At 42.4% G+C, this 20,734-nt stretch overlaps 1 protein-coding gene across 1 annotated transcript; it reads left to right on the forward strand.

Annotated features, from left to right (window-relative positions):
• The first annotated feature begins 293 nt into the window (after positions 1-293).
• On the forward strand, positions 294-20,428 carry LOC116968280 (sorbitol dehydrogenase-like). Its single transcript, XM_033014992.1, has 9 exons — positions 294-547; positions 3,949-3,982; positions 6,427-6,591; positions 10,393-10,552; positions 14,199-14,317; positions 14,532-14,597; positions 15,713-15,891; positions 18,241-18,362; positions 19,759-20,428. Exons 1-9 carry the CDS (start codon positions 497-499, stop codon positions 20,060-20,062), a joined length of 1,200 nt encoding a protein of 399 aa, XP_032870883.1. The 5' UTR covers positions 294-496; the 3' UTR covers positions 20,063-20,428.
• Positions 20,429-20,734: the final 306 nt, after the last annotated feature.

A 20,734-nucleotide genomic window follows, 5' to 3' on the forward strand; every position in this document is an offset into this window, starting at 1 on the left:
TGATGTGAATCTGAAACGTTTCGGGGGAATATTTGGGTCGTGGGGGGCGGGGGGTGGTGGTTCTGTTCAGGCTGCTAATTTTCCTTATTAGGGACAACAGAGTATATTTTGTGCTATTGGTTGCTAAATTTTTTTGGGGGGATGGTTGGTGAGCAAATCAAGTCCAGATCAGTAAACCGTGACAACTGTGTATGTCACAGGAGCAGGCATCCCATGTTTGAAAGGTAACCCCGTTACTATTTGTGACGCAAATTGCGTTAAAAAAAAAACTCCCGGCACCAGGCTAAAGACGTTATACCGTCTAAAGGGTGCGGTGTGCGTGTTTGTACAGACAGGCTGGACCAAGGAAAGATAACAGAAAGACAGTTGGACAGAGAAAGTTGACCAATGATAATTTTGTTTCAGTGGTAAAGGAAGCCTGCAGCCCAGTCTCCTTCTACAGCCACCTTTGAACGTTTCCAAAATTCCTCCCAGTTGCAAGAAAAAGAACTCGAAGATGTCGGAGAATTTAGCACTTGTCGTACATGGGCCAGGCGATATAAAACTGGTAATCTGAAAAGCCAACTGTTTCTCTTTCCAGAGTTGTCTGATTTGAACATTTGCAGCATCTTCTGCTTTAATTTCGAGTTTTCAACATCTGGAGTCACTTTGTGATCTTCCGGGGTTACTCCGATCATTTTGGACAGTAGATAATATAACACAGTCTGATCTTGCAGTTCATTTGCCATCTTGTGTGTCAAACACTGGTATTATGGTCTTATATGTCATTGATGTGATCTGATCAAGTTTGGAAATGTCAAAGACTAGAGGGCTTCTGTGGAATCTGTGGAATTCTTTTCCACAAAAGGCTGTGGAGGCAAAGAAAGTTAGTGGATATTTTTAAGGTAGACAAAAATACTGGAGAAACTCAGCGGGGTGAGGCAGCATCTATGGAGCGAAGGAAATAGGCAACGTTTCGGTTCGAGACCCTTCTTCAGACTGAAGGCAGGGATAGATAGATTCCTGATTAGTACAAGGGTGTCAGCGGTTGTGGGGAGAAGGCAGGAGAATGTGATTAGGAGCGAGAGATAGATCAGCCATGATTGAATGGTGGAGTAGACTTGATGGGCCGAATGGCCTCTCACTTACGATAGCTTTAAGGGTGGGCAGGCCCAGTTTAAAACAGGTGTGTGGGGGCAATTGTTTTACACAGAGTGGTGGGTGCCTGGAATGTGCTGCCGTGGTTGTGGTATTAAGGAAGATATAGCATTGCTCCTGTTCTTAGTGCTTTTAATGTCTTTTAATTTTTAGTGTGTTTTTTATAGTCCTTCGTTTTACGGTTTTTAATGTTTTTTAATGGTTTGTAATAGCTTTTTGTCCATGAGTTCTCATGTACAGCACTTTGTGGCAACTGCAGTTGTTTAAAGTGCTTTATAAATAAAGTTATTATTATTATTATTATTATTATTATTATTATAATAGTGAAATTTAAAAGGCTTTCAGATAGGCACCTGGGTATGTTGGGAATGGAGGGATATGGATACTAATTTAACTTGGCATCACGTTCAGCATGGTCATTGTGGGCCTGTTCCTGTACCCAGTTGTTTTATGTCGGCATGGGCAGTATATGCCCTCATGTCTTGATCCCTGCATCGTGGAAACATCGTATGATTCTTTAAAGTGTAGTAGCTACCAACTAGAACAAATCTAGGGAATGGGGATGTATAATGAGGTGGAGGAAATGAGGATAATGGGGAACTTGGTACAGAGTTGGAGTTGGGGTCAGCATTAGATCAGCCTTGATCATCTTTGTGAAATGCAGTGACGTTAAGCTGGAGGGACCTACTCTAGCTCCTACTACGTTCTTGATAGATTGAAAGGGTCTGTTTGCATCACAGAAAGCCACAAAGAGGTATTTAAAATTGTGAAGAGCGAAGAGAAAAACAGCTGTAAGGTCAATAAACAGAAGCACGGATTTAAAATAAGCAGCAAAGGAACTGGACGTGTCGCAGAAGATCTTTATACACAACGAGTAGTTAGGATTTGCAATGTTTTCAAAAAGAGAAATTGTTGTAGCAGTCACTATGAATAGGTAGATAATACTTAAATTGAAAATGAGGAGAGCAGGTGGCAATGATGAACTGAATTGCCCCCCCCCCCTTTTAAGATATGTAGTCATTTTAGTATACTCTGAATTGTATACAATGTGATCTTGTATATCTTGAGCCATAACCATCCCACATATGCACTTCTGAAAGATGAAATCTAATACACCTATTTTTTTTTTTTTTTTTAATTTGTATTTTTATTTAGAAGCCGTGTACAATAATATAAACCACGGCATCTGACCAAATACATTTCATGTACAACTTCTATTTTAAATTTAACAAGAAAGATAGACCGAGAGAGAAAGAGCCAGAAAAAAGGATGAGTGTAGGAACTAGTGATATGTAAACCGCTAGACTACCAGGTGTGTAGTCCAGGGGTGACCAAGCGATAGCCTGTAGACAATTAAAGACAAAGACCCATAAAATAATTTTTAAAAAGGAAGAAAAAGAAAGAGAAAATAGAGAAAAATGAAGAAAAGGGGCCCTTGTGTGTGGATATATACCTGCTTCATATCTCACCACACCCATCACCCAGTTCATGAATCGGTTTATTTCCAGAGTTCTGTTGCACAATACTATACTTGTAATGAATCAATAAAAGGAGACCATGTCTTTAAAAATTGCTCTGATTTTCCTGCTAAGACGAATCTCATATCTTCAACGTCTATATACCTGTTTTAAAAAAAGAAAAACACAAACTGGTATAACCAGGGAGGGCCACATGAATATTTCATGCAACAATGATTTCTAATTGTGACACGGTTTGGCTAAACACAACACAGACAAGGCAAGCCAGTATTGCCAGTGACGTTACCCATTAATGCCAACCTGCATTTTTTGAAGGGAGGTACAATGTGGTTGAATACAACCGAATTACAATTGTTCACAAATTATAGGGGTAGAATTATGCCACTCGGCCCATCGAGTCCATTCTGCCATTCAATCATGGCTGATCTCTGCTTCCTAACCCCATTTTCCTGCCTTCTCCCCATAACCCTTGACACCCGTACTATAACCATATAACCATATAACAATTACAGCACGGAAACAGGCCATCTCGGCCCTACAAGTCCGCGCCGAACAATTTTTTTCCCTTAGTCCCACCTGCCTGCACTCATACCATAACCCTCCATTCCCTTCTCATCCATATGCCTATCCAATTTATTCTTAAATGATACCCACGAACCTGCCGCCACCACTTCCCCTGGAAGCTCATTCCACACCGCTACCACTCTCTGAGTAAAGAAGTTAATCAAGAATTTGTCTATCTCTGCCTTAAAAATATCCACTGACTTGGCCTCCACAGCCCTCTGTAGCAATGAGTTCCACAGATTAACTACCCTCTGACTAAAAAAGTACCTCCTCACCTCAGTTCTAAAAGAGCACCCTTTAATTCTGAGGCTATGACCTCTGGTCCTAGACATTCCCAACTATCTAATTGTAAAACAAAAAAAAGAAGAGCAGCTCTTCCAATGTTTTTTGATGTTTTACAAAAGTTTTCACTGAACCCCTCGGTACATGTGACAATGAACTAAACTACTGAATGTTCCTCTCAGAAACTAAGAGTGTAGATCCAATCTCCCAACCTACATCATTGTGGCTCATGCACTTTTTTTAAATCTGCACTTTCTCTGTAACTGCACTGCTGCAACACAATATACTCTGGTATTCATCTCCCATACTTGTGCATGGTTTGATCATATGCGTGTCTAGTAGATTTGACTGGATAGCATGCAAACTAAGTTTTCCACTGTACCTTGGTATACCTGAGAATAATGGCCCAATACCAACATCTATTTGTTTCTATTGCAAGATTTATTTGTATTAACTCATGTAAAAAGTACTTATTTTCTCTCCTTAGGACAAACGCCCAATTCCAGAACCAGGAGCTGGCGGTAAGCATGTCCTTCAAAAACCTCCGGAAGAAAGGCTTCCTCTGTTGTTCTCCCATTATCATTTATGAATCTGTGGCTGGTACTACGGCAAGCCTTAGAAATACATGTTCAACAATAAATGTCATGCTATTGTACTGATCTGCAAGGTGATTAATGGATGCAAACATTAGGTTCGGGCTGCAGGTCCTTAACGTTTCACCATTGTCCCCTCTCGAAAATGGAAGATACTTGATACTTGAACCATAGAAACACAGAAAATAGGTGCACGAGTAGGCCATTCGGCCCTTCAAGCCAGCACCACCCTTCAATATGACCATGGCTGATTATCCAAAATCAATACCCCGTTCCTGCTTTCTCCCCATATCCCCTGATTCCGTTAGCCCTAGAGCTATATCTAACTCTCTCTTGAAAAATTTAATAAATATACCTACATGTATAAAATAAGAGTGCAATAGATGCTATATTTCTACAGAGTAAAAATGCTTCAGTATTCTGGTTTTTAATTTTAACAGATCTATAAAAATATATTAAAGTGAATTTTCCTTGTACTTTGATCAGGTTGCTCAAAGCAAAATTAGTGTCAAGTATCATCTTGCGTTGATTTTTACAAATCTAATTGTTCATTCATTTTTCTAAATATGTCTTCAAACTTCCCAGGAAAAATAGTGACGTTCATTTCAAAATGTATTTTCAATTCTGCAATCTGTGTGTTTGGTTGGCTTCCATCAATTTGCGAGACATGATGGCGCGGCTTTGGCTTTGTCCTGCTTGGGGACCCTTCCATTTGGTTTGGCGCAAGCCCAGACAGATAATTAGAAGGGCAGGCTTGACCAGCATCTGCAGTGTCCCCTCTTGACCTAACAGGCGGATTGCAGAGGAACAAAGTGGCTGCTACATCTGGAGGCTACTTGATTGCAGGAGTTGCCAGAAGGATCAGCTAACCATCTATAGGGACTCCAGCTCCAATGCCTTTTGCTCTCTTGAGCCTCACCGAAAGGTAGTGTGGTTCTGTTTGACCCAGAGCGTAGGACATGGTTGGTGGACTCCAGGACAAGTCCACACGCCGGTAGATCTGCACGTCGCATCTCTGGGGCCAATATTCCTCCACCGTTTCACCCCGGATCAAAGGTGGTCCCAGTTACTATGTGTTCCTACGAGGAGGCATTCTGCAAGTCTTGATGGCGCGGAGGTTATGTACATGGCTTCCTTTTGCGAGATTTGTTAACCAGTGGCCTCTGGATTTATACCAGAGCACTAGACCACATGCATCACACCATCAACTACACCACACTAACAATCTGTGTAAAATGAGTAAACTAAACCCATTGAATAAATTATAATTTAGAGTGACTGAGTAAAGTTCTGGCTGTCTGATGTTCTTGGACCTGATTACTTTTTTTCTAGAATCATAGAGTGATACAGTGTGGAAACAGGCCCTTCGGCCCAACTTGCCCACACCGGCCAACATGTCCCACCTGCCTGCATTTGGTCCATATCCCTCCAAACCTGTCCTATCCATGTACCTGTCTAACTGTTTCTTATATGTTGGGATAGTCCCTGCGTCAACTACCTCCTCTGGCAGCTTGTTCCATACACCCACCGCCCTTTGTGTGAAAAAGTTACACCTCAGATTCCAATAGACAATAGACAATAGGTGCGCAGGAGTAGGCCATTCGGCCCTTTGAGCCATTCAATGTGATCATGGTTGATCATCCCCAATCAGTACCCCGTTCCTACCTTCTTCCCATATCTCCGCTATTTTTAAGAGCCCTATCTAGCTCTCTCTTGAAAGTACCCAGAGAACTGGCCTCCACTGCCCTCTGAGGCAGAGAATTCCATACTCACAACTCTGTGAGAAAAAGTGTTTCCTCGTCTCCGTTCTAGATGGATTACCCCTTATTCCTATTAAATCTTTTCCTCTTCAACTTAAACCAATGTCCTCTAGTCCTCGATTCACCTACTCTTGGCAAGAGACTCCGTGCATCTACCCAATCTATTCCTCTCATGATCTTTTACACCTCTATCAGATCACCCCTCGTCCTCCTGCACTCCAAGGAATAGAGTCCCAGCCTACTCAACCTCTCTCTATAGCTCACACCCTCTACTCCTGGAAACATCCTCATGGCAGTGGCTTGGAATTAAGCAGGGATGAAGTGTACCATTTTTCTGGGCTTATCAGCAGCAAGTCAGCCACATTTGTATTATTGGTTTGGAAAATTCATCAGTCCACATGACCGACAGAAATGATTGAAATTCTCTAAACAGAAAAATAAATCTAAAACCAAAGTTAAAATCAAATGCACTCTCTCTTAAACTGAATATTCTTAACAGCGTAATTTAAAAAAAATTGTTAAAAATTACATCTAAATTTTTAAGACTTTCTTCTGTCATGCGATGTTTTCCAGTTTGAAACGTTGTTTTAATTGTCCCCCACTGCCTTTCAGAGGTTCTGTTGAAGATGCATTCCGTTGGGATCTGCGGCTCTGATATCCATTACTGGCAACATGGAAAACTTGGAGAGTTTGTTGTGAAGAAACCAATGGTTTTGGGACATGAAGCCGCGGGGACTGTTTTCAAACTGGGGTCTGGAGTAACAAATCTCAAAGTAGGTCAGTTCACGATAAAATAGGAAGAAACGTAAGAATATGTATGCAATGCCTTCATGATCCCGAAAAGCTTCAAAGTGCAAAATAGCATTTGGAGTGTCGACATTGAGATTCAGCAACAGTTAGGAAAGTAAGTGGCAAATGCTCCATGGCTAACAGGTTTGAGTATAAATGCAGGGATTCCTCCAATTACACATGGCCCTAGTGAGTTGCATATGATATACTGTGAATAGCATGCAAGGAGGCAGGCCTAGGACAGAAAGGTCAGTGTGAGAATGGGAAGGGGAGTCCATCAGTCTGAAGAAGGGTTTCGGCCCGAAATGTTGCCTATTTCCTTCGCTCCATAGATGCTGCCTCACCCGCTGAGTTTCTCCAGCATTTTTGTCTACCAGGGGAATTAAAGTGTTCGGCAACCGGGAGATCAGGTAGGCCTCTCCTCCATTGTCAGAGTTGAGGCTAAGCTCAAATTGGAGAAATATTTCGCTTGTGCAGCTTCCAACCCAGTGGTATGAGTATTGATTTCTCTAACTTCAAATAACCCCTGCATTCCCTCTCTCTCCATCCCTCCCCCATCCAAGTCGCACCAGCTTTTCGTTCTCACCCAGCAAACAGCTAACAATGGTCTATTTCCTTTATCATCATTTTTGCATTCCTTCATTCAGTTGTTCTACATCTCTCTACCTCACCGTCCATATCTCTCGTTTCCCTCTTCCCTGACTCTAGTCTGAAGAAGGGTCTCGACCCGAAAGGTCACCCATTCCTTCTCTCCAGAGATGCTGCCTGTCCCGCTGAGTTTCTCCACCATTTTAAACTTCAGTTTAAACCAGCATCTGCAGTTCCTTCCTACACATTCCGTCTGAAATACTGTGTACAGGTCCTATTTCACTCAGGAGGGATTTACCTGTAACAAAGGGAGTGCAGCAATATTTTAGCAGATTGCTACCTGGGATTGTTGGGTGGGTTTGGTGTATGGAGAAAGATTTCGCAAAAGATTTGTCACAGGTTGTGGGAAATGAGTGGGTGTGAGCTCACAGAAAAGTTCAAAGTTCTTACAGAGTTGACAGGGATGATGACAGACAGTCAGGCAGGCAGGCAGGCAGTCAGATACTCACACAGATAGACAGAGATGGATGGATAGATGGATAGATGAATAGATGGATGGATAGATGGATTTCACACAGAGAGTGGTGAATCTCTGGAATTCTCTGCCACAGAAGGTAGTTGAGGCCAGTTTATTGGCTATATTTAAGAGGGAGTTAGATGTGGCCCTTGTGGCTAAAGGTATCAGGGGGTATGGAGAGAAGGCAGGTACAGGATACTGAGTTGGATGATCAGCCATGATCATATTGAATGGCGGTGCAGGCTCGAAGGGCCGAATGGCCTACTCTTGCACCTATTTTCTATGTTTCGATGGGTAGATAGATAGATAGATAGATAGACAGATAGACAGATAGACAGATAGACAGATAGACAGATAGATAGAGATAGATAGATAGATAGATAGATAGATAGATGGATAGATAGATAGATAGATAGATAGATAGATAGACAGACAGACAGACAGACAGACAGACAGACAGACAGACAGACAGACAGACAGACAGACAGACAGGCAGACAGACACTTTATTGTCACATCTACCATGAAGGCACAGTGAAATTATTTGTGTTTTGCACACACACTACACAAAAGAGTCAAGATACATGGGTGGTCATTCAAGATTGAGATTATGAGATTTCTCAGCACCCAAAGGATTATCAACATTTTGACTTGTCTCTCTGGGAGGGTTGAGGATGCTTGGTCAATAGTTATACCCAAGATAAGATTGATACAAGTTGAAATATTAAAGAAATTACCAAATGTGAGATCATGGCAGAAAATTGCCACTGAAGATCACACAAGGGGTCAAATGTTTCCTTTCTTGTTTTCTCATGTTAACATGGGTTATTCTGTTCACATTGGCTGTGTATTCCACCCAATTCTTGGGGCATGCCTTAGCCTCTGGAAACCATATACTCAGTACTTTTAGATAATTGGAACTCATGGTGCATGAGATGGATTTAAAAAGCAAGCTAAAATAAAATGCAGATTCTGGAAATTGGAACTGAAACCAAAAAATGTTGCATAACATTCGGAAGGTTTAGGAGTATCTTTAGAGAGAGAATTAGGGTTAAGGTTTACAGAAGGAGAGATGGAGAAAATGAAGGGGATGCCTCTGATGGCCCAGGTGACACAAATGCTGCTCATGCCGTCAAATAGAGAGCGATATGAATGCATATCACCGATCTGTCCGGAGAACAGTAAATGTAAAGTTGAATGCAGTTAGCAGAGAGAAAATTGAAGAAGCAGAAAAAAGCAAATTGTTAATAATCTGAAATAGAATACTGGAAATATTTGGCAGATCAGGTAGCACCTAGAGAATATCAAATGAGGCAGTGTTATGGTTGATGAATTAGAACTGGCCAAATCTGACCCAAAAGATTGATTGGACCAGTCTCCAAAGAACATGATCTCACTTTTTCTGCAATTAACTCTGTCCCTTCTACTTCTTCCTGCGTATGGCGTGCACAGCCTAAAGTTGTAGGACAACTTGTTCTATTTGATTGTGCACGCCGGGTTAATTGCATTCGTTGAAACAGGGCGGACCACGTGAAAATTGCAATCTCCCACCCTAACTCTGGCCCTTGAGGTCAGTTCTAACTAGTCACTGAAACTCATCGGTCTCATCGGGGTTTTGATCTGAACACCTCTGCTGCAACTGGGTTCTGCTACTGTTTCAAATGCACATTGGCCTACTGGATCTCCCAGTTGCAAACCCTTTTAACTCCTCTTCTCATTCCCACATTGACCTTTCTGTCCTAGGCCCACTCCATTGCCAGGTGAGGCTACACGCAAATGGGAGGAAGAATACCTCATATTTCACTTGGGTAGCTTACTACTCCAGCAGTATGAACATAGAATTCTCTAATTTTAGGTAACTTCAACATACACTCCTGTGTATGTCGACCCTGATTTGTCCTGGTCTTTTCGTGCTTCCAGTTCCCATATCCCTACAATCAATCTGAAGAAGGCTCCGTCCCGAAGCGTCACCTATCCATTTTCTCCAGAGATGCTGCCAGATCCATTGAGTTACTCCAGCATTTTGCGTCTTAACCTTGCAGAGATTTTATGTTGCCAGATCTGGAAGGTTAGAGTTATAAGGAGAAGTCTGAGAGGCTGGATCTTTCCTTTGCTGAAACATTGGAAACTAAGGGATGACCTTAAAGAGGTATTAAAAAAATCATGAGGGTGGTGGATTAGGTAGCTTTCACCAGAGTAGCCGAATGTGGGCATAGGTTTAAGGTGAGGGGGCATTTAAAAAGGAGCAATAGGCAACATTTTCACGCAGTTTAGAAGATCTGAACCCACATCACTGTGTGGTGACAGTCTGATATTAAGCTGATGATTTCACCGTAAAGAAATAACATCATTGGCCTATTTGGAAATTAATGTCATAATGGCTCTCTTTTGATTTACTAATAAGAATAGTTGACTAAATGACTATGTCTAATAGTTGGGATGGGAAAAGACTAGGCCTTGCCCCAGATAAGGGAATACAAATATTCAAGTTCAAGTGAGTTCAAGTGAGTTTATTGTCATGTATCCATGATAGGACAATGAAATTCTTGCTTTGCTACAGCACAACAGAACATAGTAGGCATTGACTATAATGATTACATTCTGTGCCAGTAATACTAATAAACAGTGATTGTTTGCTGGAAGAAAACATGCATGCATTTATCTCAAGTATTTCCTCCACTGCAGGTGACAGAGTTACCATCGAGCCTGGCGTTCCTCGAGAGAATTGTGACTATTGCAAAATTGGACGTTACAATCTTTCTTCAACAATTTTTTTCTGTGCTACTCCTCCCGACGACGGGACCCTATGTCGGTACTATGTCCACAATGCCAAGTACTGCTTCAAGTAAGTCGCTCATGATTACTTACTTGCATGGCCGTGGCCATCTCAAGGTTGGGAATGAAAATAAAGGCTGATCATAGAGCCAGAGTGATACAGCTCAACTTGCCCACACCAGCCAGTATGCCCTTGCTACACTAGTCCCACCTGCCAGAGTTTGTCCCATATCAGTCCAAACCTGTCCTATCGATGTACCTGTCTAACTGTTTCTTCAGCGTTGAGATAGTCCCTGCCTCAACTACCTCCTCTGGCAGCTTGTTCCACACCCCCACCACCCTTTGTGTGAAAAGGTTACCCCTCAGATTCCCATTACATATTTTCCCCTTCACCTTAAACCTACTCCCTCTGGTCTTCGATTCACTTACTCTGGGCAAGAGACTCTGTGCATCTACCCAATCTATTCCTCTCATGATTTTAAGCCCATCTATAAGGTCACCCCTCATCCTCCTGCGCTCCAAGGAGTGGAGTTCCAGCCTGCTCAACCTCTCCCTATAGCTCAGACCCTCCAGTCCTGGCGACATCCTCGTAAATCTTCTCTGTATTCTTTCAAGCTTGACAACATCTTTCCTATAACATGGTGCCCAGACGGAACACAATACTCAAAATGTGGCCTCACCAGCATCACACCATTGTCCCTAGCATAGATTAAATATTGGGCAACGACAAGATTAATATTATGCATCAGCTGAGACCACTGACTTGTTCATAAATTGAAATTAAGGGTGAATTAAGCCTCAAGGATAATTTGAGTTTATGTTTGCGTTTAAGTTTCACCTAAACTTATTAATTATTTGAAACATACACATGCGGGATGCCTTTATGAAATGCAGAGATAGAATTTGGGCAAATAATTAGTCCAAGGGACCTGCCACTAACATGGGTCTTACGCAAGGCAACATATTATGGTGGACTGAGAGCTACCTGTGGAGAGACTGATGAAATTATTGAAGAATACATTGATATTTTTAAGAAGGGAGGGAGAGAGAAAACGGGGAATTACAGACCAGTTAGTCTAACATCGGTAGTGAGGAAACTGCTAGAGTCAGTTATTAAAGATGGGATAGCAGCACATTTGGAAAGTGGTGAAATCATTGGACAAAGTCAGCATGGATTTACAAAAGGTAAATCATGTCTGACGAATCTTATAGAATTTTTCGAGGATGTAACTAGTAGCGTGGATAGGGGAGAACCAGTGGTTGTGGTGTATCTGGACTTCCAGAAGGCTTTCGACAAGGTCCCACATAAGAGATTAGTATACAAACTTAAAGCACACGGCATTGGGGGTTCAGTATTGATGTGGATAGAGAACTGGCTGGCAAACAGGAAGCAAAGAGTAGGAGTAAACGGGTCCTTTTCACAATGGCAGGCAGTGACTAGTGGGGTACCGCAAGGCTCAGTGCTGGGACCCCAGCTATTTACAATATATATTAATGATCTGGATGAGGGAATTGAAGGCAATATCTCCAAGTTTGCGGATGACACTAAGCTGGGGGGCAGTGTTAGCTGTGAGGAGGATGCTAGGAGACTGCAAGGTGACTTGGATAGGCTGGGTGAGTGGACAAATGTTTGGCAGATGCAGTATAATGTGGATAAATGTGAGGTTATCCATTTTGGTGGCAAAAACAGGAAAGCAGACTATTATCTAAATGGTGGCCGACTAGGAAAAGGGGAGATGCAGCGAGACCTGGGTGTCATGGTACACCAGTCATTGAAAGTGGGCATGCAGGTGCAGCAGGCAGTGAAGAAAGCGAATGGTATGTTAGCTTTCATAGCAAAAGGATTTGAGTATAGGAGCAGGGAGGTTCTACTGCAGTTGTACAGGGTCTTGGTGAGACCACACCTGGAGTATTGCGTACAGTTTTGGTCTCCAAATCTGAGGAAGGACATTATTGCCATAGAGGGAGTGCAGAGAAGGTTCACCAAACTGATTCCTGGGATGTCAGGACTGTCTTATGAAGAAAGACTGGATAGACTTGGTTTATACTCACTAGAATTTAGGAGATTGAGAGGGGATCTTATAGAAACTTACAACATTCTTAAGGGGTTGGACAGGCTAGATGCAGGAAGATTGCTCCCGATGTTGGGGAAGTCCAGGACAAGGGGTCACAGCTTAAGGATAAGGGGGAAATCCTTTAAAACCGAGATGAGAAGAACTTTTTTTACACAGAGAGTGGTGAATCTCTGGAACTCTATGCTACAGAGGGTAGTCGAGGCCAGTTCATTGGCTATATTTAAGAGGGAGTTAGATGTGGCCCTTGTGGCTAAGGGGATCAGAGGGTATGGAGAGAAGGCAGGTACGGGATACTGAGTTGGATGATCAGCCATGATCATATTGAATGGCGGTGCAGGCTCGAAGGGCCGAATGGCCTACTCCTGCACCTAATTTCTATGTTTCTATATTCATTCGAAAATGAGGACTTAATTGTCTACAACATTAGGTAAAAGACAGCTACAAATTAACTATTCCAATAAGTTATTGTTCAAATTACAGAACTATCACAACATAGAAGAAGGCCCTATCAAGGCCATGCTTAGATTTTCCTGCAAATCGGTTTCATTTCTTACATCTTAAGGGCCTGTCCCACTTACGCGATTTTTTTCGGCGACTTGCCAACACCCGTCATAGTCGCAGCAGGTTGCCGAAAATTTTCAACATGTTGAAAACCCAGCGGTGACCAGAAAAAGGTACGACTCTTTGGGCAACTACTCACAACCAAACAAGCGTCACGTGTCGACATGTCAAGGGGTGCCGCCTGTATGGTCGTGAGTAGTCGCCCAAAGAGTCGTACCTTTTTCTGGTCGCCGCTGGATTTTCAACATGTTGAAAATTGTCGGAGACCTGCTTTTGCGACTATGACGGGTGGCGGCAAGTTGCCGAAAAAATTGCGTAAGTGGGACAGGCCCTTTATACTATTTTTTAATTGTTTTGTTGACCTACCACTTGTAAGATCTATGTGCATGCACACCCAAGACTTTTTGTTCCTGAAACTGCGATAGAATTTTTTTTCAATTCATGGCACAAGCAGCCAAATAAAGATTTTCTAGTAATTACAACTCAGTGGTGATGTGCTGTAAAACATTAGGATAAGTAGCAGGAAGGCAATAAATAGTCAAGGTATGACTTCACTCCATCAATTACTAAAGTACAGTTTATGCTAGTTATTAACTTCAGTCAATGGAGTATCAGGAGATCTAATTCATTCTGTTTTTGAATATCCTTAAACAGACTTCTGAATAAACTTTCAAACCAATAGATAATGTATGGCATATGTTACATGCCATGGAATTGTATTAATTTATATCATTTTTAACCTATTTTATCATCATTTGATAGCATAATCATGTTCCATTTAATAAACGACTATTGTCTAGAAACACTTATAGATATGGCATTTAGTATATATATTGTAAGCATATATATATATATAGTAATACAATATAGTAAGCATAGCTACAATGATAGCTGCTGCTACAATTAGCTAATGATAGTGGACAGGTTAGTGGACAGGAGGTTTCTGAATGTTGTTCATATTCCATTTTGAGTTCAACATCACTCAATGCTAAAAATGAGGAATGACGCGGAAAGCTTCATGCTATTGAATTATATGTTTCCAATAAGAAGAGTTTAATGCTTATAATTTCCCAATTTTAGGCTTCCAGAGTGTGTGAGTTATGAGGAAGGTGCACTGGTTGAGCCGCTGTCTGTCGCGATCCATGCCTGTCGCAGAGGTAGGGTACAGATGGGTCACAAGGTCCTCATCATGGGAGCAGGTATGTAGTTTCTAAAGCGGATCTCCTTCCACTGATATTATTAACCAAAAGGGGAACTGACAAAATTTGACCTTGAGACAAATTGATATTGACAACAAAAACACTCACACACACCCCACCCCACATACACACATGCAAGCAGAAATTATCATTAACTGCGAGAATACAAAATGTACCTTGGAACAAATATTTGTGCGTTCTGTCTTTTATGTAGGACCAGTTGGACTTCTGAATCTGCTTGTTGCCAAGACCATGGGGGCTTGTCCCATTGCTGTTTGCGGTAAGGTTATTTGTAGGTTTTAAAACATTGTTCATAGAACTCGGGTCGCAGTTTACTGCCCAGTCCATAATTACCCATTGAACTTTGACACAATAAGCTGGAGTAACTCAGCTCAGTATTCAGTAAGACAGCATCCCTGGAGAAAAGGGAATAGGTGACGTTTCAGGTCGAGACACTTCTGCAGACTGAGTGTCGGGGAGAGGGAAACAAGAGGTGTAGACAGTGAAGTAGAGGAATATAGAACAAATGAATGAAAGATATGTGAAAAAGTTATGCTGATAAAGGAAACAGGCTATCGTTAGCTGTGTGCTAGGTGAGAATGCTACAGACAATGAGACTCAAGACGACTTTGAAGCTGGTGGGGGGGGGGGAGGAGAGAGGGTTGCGAGGGTTCATTGAAGTTAGAGAAATTAATAATAATCAAGAAAGCCAAACCACTGGGTTGTAAGCAGCCCAAGCTTGGCCCAAGCCAAGCCCATGAAACTGAATGGATTACTTGGCTGCTTTAAGGACAGATAAGATACATAGACTTGGAATTGCATACGTCCCTTAAAGATTACATAGAAACATAGAAAATAGGTGCAGGAGTAGGCTATTCGGCCCTTCGAGCCTGCACAGCCATTCAATATGATCATGGCTGATCATCCAACTCAGTATCCCATCCCTACATAGAACATTATACTACATATTTGTGGAAATGATGTCAAATGAAACCAGCCGCCTCTGCCTGCTCGTGATCCATTTCTCTCCATTCCCTACATATTTGTGTGCGTCTAAATGCTATTTAAATGCCAATATTGTATCTTCTTCCAACACCTTCCCCTGGCTGCACCTTACATTAGAGGAACCCCTTTTAATTGGTCATTAAATTAGGTATTTGAGTGCCATTTTTTAAAATGAGCATAACCTCATCCAGAGTTCATTTTACCAGCATCTTGTATAATTTAAGAAAAGTTTAATTTTATTTTTATTGCTCGTGTCAGTATTTTCATTGAAGCGTGAAAAGAGTTCATAGTGAGTGGGAACGTTGTGATATTCTGCAAAAGTAAAAAAGGCAAATTGGTCAGACACAATTTAATAATCTGAGGTCTCATCAGCTCATTAAATTGTTCCAGACATGGTACAGGAGCGACTGGATATGGCAAAGTGCCTGGGTGCCGCTGCTGTCTTTAAAGTGGAAAAATGTACATGCCCTCGTGAATTGGCACAGAAGGTGAAGACTAGTCTTTGTGGCATGCCAGATGTAACTATTGATGCCACCGGAGCAGAACAAAGTGTCCAGACTGGAATCTATGTGAGTATTAAAGTTGTGGAACTGATGTATGGTCAAAGCTTTGCATGATTAAATACAAAAATACAAATCCACCCTGGAAAATCGAACATTCAACAGTGCAGGAACAGGAACAGGAACAAGCCCTTGGTCCACAATGTCTCTGTCGAACACGTGCCAAGATAAACTAATCTCAGCTGCCTGCACTTGATTCACATCCCTCCTCATTCCCTGAATATTTAAATGCCTCACTAAAAGCCTTTTAACCACCACTATTGTATATGCCTTTGCCACCTCTGACGGAGCAGTTCAAGCACCCACCACTCTCTGTGTGTAAAGAAAAAACGGCCACACACCACACATCTAAATTTTGCTCCCCTCGTTAGAACGATGCCCTCTAGTCTTTGACATTTCCACCATGATAGAAGAGTTCTGACTGTCTGACCTATCTATGCCTTTCAAACCCCAGCTCGTGTCTGTGTGTTCCGATTTAGAGATCAATTATTGTTTTGCTGCTGAAGTCTACCTGGTGGCAGCTCACAAGTTAACAATTTTAGTTTCATAACTTGATGAAGGAGAATTGAACTAGCTATTCATGGCTTGCTGATACATTGCATCACCACGACCACTGACCATTTATTATTGACTGCCTTGCAGCGTTTATCTGAACTGATGTTTTCATTTCCTTACTAAACTTTATTCAAGTCAAGAGTGTTTTATTGTTATAGGTCCCAGATAATTTTTATTATTAATGTTTAATGTTTTATGCATCTATTTAACTGTCACTGTATGCCATGTTGTCACTTGTGGGCGGAGCACCAAGGCAAATTCCTTGTATGTGAATACTTGGCCAATAAACTTATTCATTCATAAAACAATGAAATTCTTACTTGCAGCAGCACAACAGAATATGAAAACATGGTACACGGTAAACAATATAATAAATGAGGAAAAAAAAGTTCAGTGTGTGTATATACACACGGGCACACACATACACATAACAAACAGACGATAATAGTGCAATAATAACAATAATAGTCTAAATTGCTGGAGAAACTCAGCGGGTGCGGCAGCATCTATAGAGCAAAGGAAAATGACAACGTTTGCCTTCGATTTTCCAACATCTGCAGTTCCTTCTTGAACAATAGTCTATGTAGTTCAGAGCTTATTTGAGGTTTTAGTGTTTTTGTTAGCCTAATGGCTGTAGGGAAGAAGCTGTTCCTGAACCTAGACTTTACAGTTTTCAGGCTTCTGCATCTTCATCCCGATGGCAGGGGTGAAGTGAGTGTGTGGCCAGGATGGTGTGTGGGTCTCTGATGATGCTCCGGTAAATCCCTTCAATGGTGGGGAGGTCAGATGGAGTGGGCAGTGTTCACAACTTTTTGTAATCTTCATCGTTCCAGGGCATGAATATTGCACGCACCGAAACTCTCTGAAGATAAAACTTAATATCACAATGGTGCTGTCATTAACACAATCTTGAAAGAATATGTGGTGAGCTGGTGACTACTCTGCAACATATTTACTTTCAACATTGGTCCTTCTGGTATTACCCAACAATGTAACTAAGGCAGACTTCTTTATCTTATCTCCATGGTGGCGCCTTGGCAATATCACCTAAGAACATCATGTCAGTTTTACCAAGGTCTACCTCACTACCTTCTCATTAAGTGCTTCTAAATTGTCAAACTTTTTTCAATATTTCGAGTAGATGAGCAGCAACTTCCCCTATTTTGGGATGGACTATAGGGCCTGTCCCACGAGCATGCGACTGCATGCGGCAAGTGCGACCTAACGTGGTCGCTTGAGCCATACGGCCTCACGGGGCCAGTCCCACTTCGATCGCCGGAGCCGTATGGAGTTGTGCGGAGCTGGTACCGACATCGCGCGGGGCTCCGAAAAATTGAATGTTCAAAAATTCCGCGCGGCAACGGCCTGCCAGCCCGCAGCCACCTCGATGCCGTACGTCACTCGCGAACTTCCCACGGACTTCGCTCGAACTTCACGTCACTCACTCGACCTCCGCACGGCCCCCGCTTCCAGTTTGGTCGCGCTTGCCGCATGCAGTCGCATGCTCGTGGGACAGGCCCTTTAAGTCATTTACTTTGATTCCCAGCCAACCACTGATTCTGTCTCTACTCCACATCACTGTTGCAACTTTGATATCATGTTTGACTATGAAATGAGCTTCAGATCAGATACCCACGTTGTGGTTATGCATTATAATCGGCTCCTCTAATTTTTTTTTTCCCATTTTTCCTTCACCGGCCTCACAAAGGAAAATGAATGGGAAAAGCAGTAAACTCCAATTTTTATGTATTGTTTTAGAATGAAGACATTTTTATTATCTGGCTTACCTCTTTCTTCTTTTAGGCTACCAGGGCAGGAGGAGTACTGGTATTAATTGGCATGGGCCAAACTTCGACAAATGCCCCTTTACTAACTGCAATAACCCGAGAGCTGGATATCCGAGGGGTTTTCAGATACTGCAACACGTAAGTACCCCCAAAGTAACAAGTATTCTCTCCTGAAATAGACACAAAAAGCTGGAGTAACTCAGTGGGACAGGCAGCATCTCTAGAGAGAAGGAATGGGTGACGTTTCTGGTTGAGACCCTTGGAGTCAGGGGATATGGGGAGAAGGCAGGAACGGGGTACTGATGGGGGATGATCTTTTTGATTGTGGTGAGGATTTCTGAATGGCAGTGACTGCCAGGCCCATTGCAAATTGTGCAGAAGGAAGAATAACATACTGAAAACATAAAATATTTAACTTTTCACAGTAGTATTTTTGGGGTTCTGGTAAATGAATATTTGATTGTGTTCTTGGGATCATTCATTCTAATTAAATGATATGAAGAGTCAAAGAGATGGAGTGCGAAAGCAGGCCCTTCGACCCAACTTACTCATGTCGACCAACATGCATGTATATTAGTTTCCACCTGCTTTCATTTGGCCCATATCCCTTGAAGGCCAGTTCATTGGCTATATTTAAGAGGGAATTAGATGTGGCCCTTGTGGCTAAAGGGATCAGGGGGTATGGAGAGAAGGCAGGTACAGGATACTGAGTTGGATGATCAGCCATGATCATATTGAATGGCGGTGCAGGCTCGAAGGGCCGAATGGCCTACTCCTGCACCTATTTTCTATGTTTCTATGAAACCTATCCTATCTATCCATGTGCATGTCCAAATGTTTTTTTAAGTGTTGTGATACCTTGTGCCTCAACTACCTCCTCCAGCAGCTCATTCCATATACCTAACACCCTTTGTGTAAAAAAAATTGCCCATTCATTCTTTCCTCCCTCACCTTAAACCTATGTCCCCATGTTCCTCATTGCCCTATTGAGTAAAAAAGTATGTGCATTTACCCTATCTATTTCTTTCATGATCTTTTACACCTCTATAAGATTACCCCCTCATCTTACTGCCGTCCAAGGAATAAATCCCTAGCTCATTCAACCTCTCCCTCTTGCTCAGGACCACGACTCCTGGCAACATCCTCTTAAATCTTTGCTGCACCCTTTCGAGCTTAACATCTTTCCTATGAAGATAGACACAAAATGCCGGAGTAACTCGGCATGACGGGCAGTATCTCTGGATAGAAGGGAATGAGTGACGTTTCGGGTCGAGATACATCTTTCATATAACAGGGTGACCAAAACTGAACACCATACTTTAAATGTGGCCTCACCAACGTCGATCAGTCTGAAGAAGGGTCTCGACCTGAAACATCACCCATTCCTTCTCTCCAGAGATGCTGCCTGTCCCGCTGAGTTACTCCAGCATTTTGTGTCTATATTGTACTATGAGTATAGATTTAAATATTCTTGTCTGCTTTCCCACTATAATGCTGTACAAAATGAAACCTGCCTTTTTATTTTGTATTTTAGGTGGCCAACTGCAATTGACATGTTGGCCTCAAAGAAAATAGATGTGAAACCATTGATCACACATCGCATGCCTCTGGAGCAAGCAATAGAAGCATTTGAGCTGGTGAAGAAAGGTACAGCACTCAAAGTGATTGTGTTGTGTGAGGAGCAGCAGCAGCAGCAGCAGCAGCAACAGCAGCAGCAGCAGGGGGGGCAACCGCAATCAAAGACACTGGAGCAATGCCAACAACAATGTCAGCAGCTGCTACAGCAGTGTCAACAGCAGTGCCAACAATTGAAAGACCAGTGTTCACCCAGCCGCTGATGAGTTTGCTTGTGCGCTTTGTCTTGTCCACCCACATATGCAGTGACACCTTTCGCACAGGCCTTAAAGACTGTGCTTTCATCAATTTAACAACTGTCCCAAGTCTGTAATAAACACGCTGAATGAGAACATTTGTCTATGTTACATTTGTTAAAAACCTAGTCATACAGCATGGAAACAGGCCCTTCGGCCCAATTTGCCCAGACCGGCCCAGCTACACCTGTCCCACCTGTCCGCGTTTGGTCCATATCCCTCTAAACCTGTCCTATCCATGTACCTGTCTAATTGTTTCTTAAACGTTGCGTTAATCCCCGCCTCAAATACCTCCTCAGGCAACTCGTTCCATTCAACCACTACCCTTCGTGTGATTCAAATATTCTTGTCTGCATTCCAACTATAGTGCTGGGCAAAATGGAACTTTCTGAATCTCTTCTCTCACATTCACTTTCATTAGAATTATGTGACTGTAGGTTGCATTTATACTGGGTTTTTAATATGCTGGTCCTAAAGCCCCTATCCCACTTTCACAACCTAATTGGCGACCTCTGCCGAGTTTGCCCTTGACATACTCGCCACAAGGTCGTAGGAGGTCTTCGTAACTCTTCCCCATGCTCGTGAGTAGTCTCCGCGCACTCGTGGCCCCAAGTAGGTCGCGGCGTTTTTTCCAGCCTG

Source organism: Amblyraja radiata, chromosome X (assembly GCF_010909765.2).
Source record: "Amblyraja radiata isolate CabotCenter1 chromosome X, sAmbRad1.1.pri, whole genome shotgun sequence".
NCBI lineage: Eukaryota > Metazoa > Chordata > Chondrichthyes > Rajiformes > Rajidae > Amblyraja > Amblyraja radiata.

Coding starts and splice junctions, on each gene's coding strand:
- LOC116968280 (XM_033014992.1), top strand. CDS start 497: ATGTCGGAGAATTTAGCACTTGTCGTACATGGGCCAGGCGATATAAAA. Junction 548..3,948: donor GGCCAGGCGATATAAAACTG/GTAATCTGAAAA, acceptor TTCTCTCCTTAG/GACAAACGCCCAATTCCAGA. Junction 14,318..14,531: donor GGTCCTCATCATGGGAGCAG/GTATGTAGTTTC, acceptor TCTTTTATGTAG/GACCAGTTGGACTTCTGAAT.